Source organism: Pygoscelis adeliae, unplaced genomic scaffold, assembly GCF_000699105.1.
Source record: "Pygoscelis adeliae isolate BGI_AS28 unplaced genomic scaffold, ASM69910v1 Scaffold318, whole genome shotgun sequence".
Lineage (NCBI taxonomy): Eukaryota > Metazoa > Chordata > Aves > Sphenisciformes > Spheniscidae > Pygoscelis > Pygoscelis adeliae.
In genome coordinates this window covers 2,322,428-2,328,724 of record NW_008825430.1, presented here as the reverse complement: position 1 = coordinate 2,328,724, position 6,297 = coordinate 2,322,428, and the positions used below count along the sequence as shown (strand labels likewise).

General features: G+C 45.9%; 1 protein-coding gene across 1 annotated transcript in view; it reads left to right on the top strand.

Annotated features, from left to right (window-relative positions):
* The first annotated feature begins 4,432 nt into the window (after positions 1–4,432).
* Positions 4,433–6,297, top strand: part of GATM (glycine amidinotransferase (L-arginine:glycine amidinotransferase)) — a 25,580-nt gene continuing 23,715 nt past the window's right edge. The window contains exon 1 of the mRNA XM_009330982.1: positions 4,433–4,453. Within this exon, the coding sequence (XP_009329257.1) occupies positions 4,433–4,453 (21 nt within the window). The remainder of the gene's footprint in view (positions 4,454–6,297) is intronic.

Genomic DNA, 6,297 nt, shown 5'->3' with positions numbered 1-6,297 from the left:
CCCCAGCCAGTCCCCGAGCAGTGGCCCCCCCGGCCAGCTTCCCCCAGTTTATGTACTGAGCATGACGTCCCGTGGTGTGGAATGTCCCTTTGGCCAGTCGGGGTCAGCTGTCCTGGCCGTGCCCCCTCCCGGCTTCTTGTGCACCCCCAGCCTGCTCAGTCGGTAGAGCATGGGAAGCTGAAAAGTCCTTGACTAGTGTAAGCACTGCTCAGCAACAACTGAAACATCGGTGTGTTATCAACATTGTTCTCATCCTAAATCCAAAGCACAGCACTGTACCAGCTACTGGGAAGGAAATTAACTTTATCCCAGCCAAAACCAGGACGTTCTGTAACAGAGCTACTGTTTCAAACAGGTGCCTGAGGTATTTTTTTTAAGAGTTACTTCACAGCTGTAAAAGCTACAGAATATTTTTGAAAGCTTCTTTGTCTGATGGTAACTGGCTGGGAGAAGTATGAGAAATTAGTACACCCTATTGGCTACGTTCACAGCCAGTCTTTCCAAAGCACTGCTGAACTTCCGTAACTAATTCCAGCCTCTTGCTCGGGAGAGCGTACAGCAATATTGTGCTGTGGTCCTGCAATGGGCTTTCTGAAGAAGAGTTTTCCTGTGTAACCTTTTCTTCTTCAGTTACCCCTCTGACTTTCTCACATGGGCAGTGGCATTAGTTCTGTAACTTTAGTAGGGAATCGTAATCAGCGGCCTGGAGAGCTAAAAGCCTCAGGTTAATTTATCATGAGTGTGCCCCAGTGACATTTTGAAGGGCCTTTGACTGCCTTATTATTCAGGACTAATTTTTTTTAAAACTTGTAAATTTTCACACAACAAATACTTGGTTTGCTGGCCAGCTTTTTCACAATACATTGTTCTGCTAAGCTATTTCTTGAGACAAACCTTTTCCACTGTCCTCCGATTACAGGCTCCTCGTACAGGTTTTCAGCTCTACAAAGATTTCAGTCTTGTGCTAGCTAGCTTGCTGAGACAGTTAAATTTCAGAGGCAATATTTACCAATGCTTAATCTAGGAATGGTAACTAGAATTCAACTGTTTAAACAGTAATTATGTCAGCATTACTAGGCATTTGGGTAGCCTCCAAATTTGAAACACACTATACTTCTTTAGTTCCTGTTATTTTCTCTAACATTTACCAAGCCCCAGCTACCTATGTCTATAGTGTTCCTTCTGATACTTTTGATTTAGCACTAAGTTTTGTTTTGTTCTCTAAACCCGTACAAAGCAAAGCCCTGTTAGGAATTAGTCTGTGCTGCACACTGGGACAATCTGTTTTTCTTCAGTAATCCCAAGGGGTGAAGGTGTGTAGTCCACTGCTAGATACAGTTTTGTTTGTTCAAGTAATTCTCATTACCATAGCAGTTTTAATAGGTAATTAACTGCTAATTCATATGTTGTTTGAGGTTAATATATCATGAAATGTGTTACATACGATGTGGTGTGACTTTGAAGTGGCTGGTGCTTTTCTGTTTTTTAAGTTATTTTTGTGAGGAAATTACTAATCCAGGCAGGTTATTTTGTGCTTGACTGATGTTATGGATTGCCATAGTGTATGTTGATATTTTTTCTCGAGCAGCTGTCACTTCGGCTATAAATTGCAGTATGTAAGCTTCAGTATTTTTGCTGAACCAAGTATCAATTTAAATATTGTTAGCCTAGGGACAAGGAGTGCTTTTTTTATTGCCTTAGATGTTTTCTAGGTTTTATAGTTCAGTAAACCCTATTTAATACCTTATCTTCCCTTTTTTTTTCCAATTAGCTACTCTAAATGCAGGTTTTTGGAGAGAGCTGATGGAGCTTCCTGTGACAGGTTGACACTTGTTTAGTGTCACAAGAGGCATGCGTGCCTGAGCCTGTGCTGGAAACTGGTCAAGGGCTTGGCCCACCGTGGGCAGTCGGCAGTGCTGTCCTGTGCTGGATGTTGCCCATGGGACCTGGCTCTGCAGAAGGCCTCTTGCCAGTGTTTGGCACTGCCCAAGCACCCCTTCAGAGCCTGCACAGTCATAGGCTGTGTGGTGAAAAGATGCTGCTCGCAGCTGCTCACTGTGGTCTCAGGCGTGCTCAGTTAATGAGTTTATGACTTCCCAGGCATGCTCCATTTCCGTAGTCTCCTCATTTCCAGCTTTCAGTCTCCTAATGCTTTGGGGAAGCACTTGAAAAACAGATACCTTTCTACTATAGCTCCATGATAGCTGACATTCATGGAACACATGGAATTCAGCCAGGGATCAGGTTAGGAAAGCTAAAGCCCTGATAGTATTAAATCTGGCCAGGGACGTCAAGGGCAACAAGAAAAGATTCTATAGGTATGTCAGGGATAAAAGGAAGATGAGGGAAAACGTGGGCCCTCTCCGGAACGAAACGGGAGACCTGGTTACCCGGGATATGGAGAAGGCGGAGGTATTCAATGACTTTTTTGCCTCGGTCTTCACCGGCAAGTGCTCGAGCCTCACTGCCCAAGCCACAGAAGGCAAAGGCAGGGACTGGGAGAATGAAGAGCCATCCACTGTGGGAGAACATCAGGTTCGAGACCATCTAAGGACCTGAAGGTGCACAAGTCCATGGGACCCGATGAGATCCATCCGCGGGTCCTGAAGGAACTGGCAGATGAAGTTGCTAAGCCACTATCCATCGTATTTGAGAAGTCGTGGCAGTCCGGTGAAGTTCCCACTGACTGGAAAAGGAGAAACATAACCCCATTTTTAAAAAGGGAAAAAAGGAAGGCCCGGGGAACTACAGGCCAGTCAGTCTCACCTCTGTGCCTGGGAAGATCATGGAACAGATCCTCCTGGAAGCTATGCTAAGGCACATGGAGGACAGGGAGGTGATTCGAGACAGCCAGCATGGCTTCACCAAGGGCAAGTCCTGCCTGACCAACCTGGTGGCCTTCTGTGATGGAGTGACTACATCAGCGGACACGGGAAGGGCTACAGATGTCACCTATCTGGACCTCTGTAAGGCCTTTGACACGGTCCCTCACAACAGCCTTCTCTCTAAACTGGAGAGATATGGATTCGATGGGTGGACTGTCCGGTGGATGAGGAATTGGTTAGATGGTCACATCCAGAGGGCAGTGGGTCAACGGCTCAATGTCCAGATGGAGGTTGGTGACGAGTGGCGTCCCACAGGGGTCTGTATTTGGGCCAGTACTGTTTAATATCTTCATCAATGACATAGTGGAATAGAGTGCACCCTCAGCAAGTTTGCAGATGACACCAAGCTGAGTGGTGTGGTCGACATGCCAGAGGGACGGGATGCCATCCAGAGGGACCTGGACAAGCTGGAGAAGTGGGCCTGTGTGAACCTCATGAGGTTCAACAAGGCCAAGTGCAAGGTCCTGCACCTGGATCGGGGCAACCCCCAGTATCAATAGAGGCTGGGGGATGAAGGGATGGAGAGCAGCCCTGCAGAGAAGGACTTGGGGGTACTGGTGGATGAAAAGCTGGACATGAGCCAGCAATGTGCGCTCGCAGCCCAGAAGGCCAATCGTATCCTGGGCTGCATCAAAAGCGGCGTGGCCAGCAGGTCGAGGGAGGGGATTCTGCCCCTCTGCTCTGCTCTGGTGAGACCCCCCCTGGAGTACTGCGTCCAGCTCTGGAGCCCTCAGCACAAGAAAGACACGGACCTGTTGGAGCGGGTCCAGAAGAGGGCCACAAAAATCATCAGGGGGATGGAACACCTCTCCTCTGAAGAAAGGCTGAGAGAGTTGGGGTTGTTCAGCCTGGAGAAGAGAAGGCTTCGGGGAGACCTTATTGCAGCCTGTCAGTACTTACAGGGGGCTTATAAAAAAGATGGCAGCAGACTTTTTAGCAGGGCTTGTTGCGACAGGACAAGGGGGAATGGCTTTAAACTAAAGGGGGGTAGATTGAGACTAGATAGAAGGAAGAAATTTTTTTACGCTGAGGGTGGTGAGACACTGGCACAGGTTGCCCAGAGAGGTGGTGGATGCCCCATCCCTGGAAACATTCAAGGTCAGGTTGGACGGGGCTCTGAGCAACCTGATCTAGGTGAAGATGTCCCTGCCCACGGCAGGGGGGTTGGACTAGATGCCCTTTAGAGGTCCCTTCCAACCCAAACTATTCTATGATTCTGTGATTCTAACTCTTTCTTTTCTCTGCATCAATATTCTCCATGGGGGATGGACTGAATTTCAAGGTGCCTGCAGAGGTCACAAGGGACCGTATTTCTTGTTATGTAGAAGTGATTTTTTCCTATGTTATAAGGCTATAATTTAAACTTACATAATTAACTTAGATAATAAACATATAAATTTAACTTATGTAATGAATGCCTAAGTTTTGAAATGGAGGCTCCAAAATTAACCATCCAAAATCAATTAATATTTTTAGCAAAGTATTACTAACTTTTTCATTTCTTACTTCAATCTGAGCTGAGCCTTTAGTTCCAGCCCCTGTGAACGATGCGCAGGCATCCTGGGAGGGTTAGTTGCTTAGTATTTGCAGGGTACAATGAGCTATGATTATGTGGTGCTGATTATGCGCTTGCTCCTGTCACTGTGGCAAGCAGCGCATAGGTTCCCCTTGACTTCAGCTATGAAATCCTAATTGCTCAACACTTGCTCCTACTCAGCTTTAGGCATTAGAATCTGTTTTATTAATAGAAAATATAGTTCATGAAATTTATTCACTACTCCTCTTTTCTCAGTTTCTGTGCTCCACTCTCTCATTTACTTTTTTCCTGCTTACCTCTGCTTTCAGTTCTTTGTAGGGGGCTTGTTGCTACAGTCCTCATTTGCGCTATCCACAGAGCAGGAAAGGAAGCAAACAATAAACCTTGTTGGATGCTACAGAGCTCCTTAGATTTGGGAAAGAGACTTCCACTCCGCAGGTTTAGTCACTCGAGGCTTTGCAGGGTTTGCCAGCAGGCAGGGATATCTTGCTTTGATCCACGAGATGTCACCAGAGGGTAACAAGTAACTGGAAGTTTGTATTAAATTGGGATTCAAGCTCACTGTACTGTTAGTTAAGCGGAAGGTATGTGGACAGGGAGCATGGGAAAGCCCAGCACTCCTTATGCTGGCTAACCATAGGATGCTCCAGGCTGCAGCATTTTCTGTGCAGGCAGCCTCCTCTCTTTTCTCTTCCGTTTTCTATTTTTTTATGGTTTGATGGGAGACCTCACTGTAATAGTACAAGGCGGCATGCTCCATTCTAGCTAGCTCAAGTGACAATAATCATACCACAAAACAACACTTACCTAATTACTGATGAATGGCAGAGAGATGGGATTCAGCATGGCTGACTTGTGGCTTCAGTGAACCTGTGTAACAGGTCAGCTGGGTTTGTTCTTTTCTTACCTGTTTCACCTGACCCCTCCACTGAAAGCCCCAACCGGCTGTTTTTCAGGATTGCTAAACTGAAGTCTTCAATCTTCAGTTTCCAGTTTCAAATGCCTTTCTGTCCCATTTTCAAATTCACAGCTACTACAGTTGCTATTAAAGGTTTATTTGCAGTATTACCACAGTGTTTCTGTAAGGTTGCAATCAGATGAGACAGGTTGACTTAATCTAATTCATTGGTGCTGCGAAAAGGGGTGATTCTGTTTCCCTCTCCTCCTTATGTGGCCTCCTAGCTCCACTGCCTCCCTTGCTCCAGCTCTGGTGCTCTTCCAACACTTCAGTGATGAATTCGGCTCACTAAGCCAGCAGAAAACTGTATTTTGCTGGGTGAGTTCTCTGCTGACTCACCGAGTAGAACTGGCTCATCAAGAAGTCATATTAGTACCAATATTAGGACTAATGCAAAGGAAGGAATGAGGAGATAATAAGCAACAGCTTGTCTCCCTTCCCTACATGCTACATCTCAAATTCTCCTTCTGTTCCCTTCCCACTTGGGAAGGGGTGCAAGGTGTCCATTAACCAGACAAAATAATTTTTGTAAATGTAAGAACCAAGTTCACAGTCTATGGAGAGAGACATCACTGAAGCTACTCATGGCAGAGTTCAAGCCATTCCATTTTTGTCCCCCCTGTCTGGCAGAGGTTCAGGAAATGAAGGTCAGTGGAGTACATGCTCTGGCACCACTTAAACTGCGCTAACATCAGCAGTTTATTGGTATTTTTCCAGATCTTTCCCCACTTCAGAGGGATGATGCTTACAAATTTGTAATGCATCAGGATTTCTAATAGGTCAGCTAGGTGAGCTGACTTGCTGGTCCAATCTGCAGCTGATTTGACACCTCTGTTCAACTGAAATACTTTGCAATCAGTTGATTTTGCAATCAACTCCAAAATTGAGTTGATTGCAAAATCAATCTTCAAAAAAGT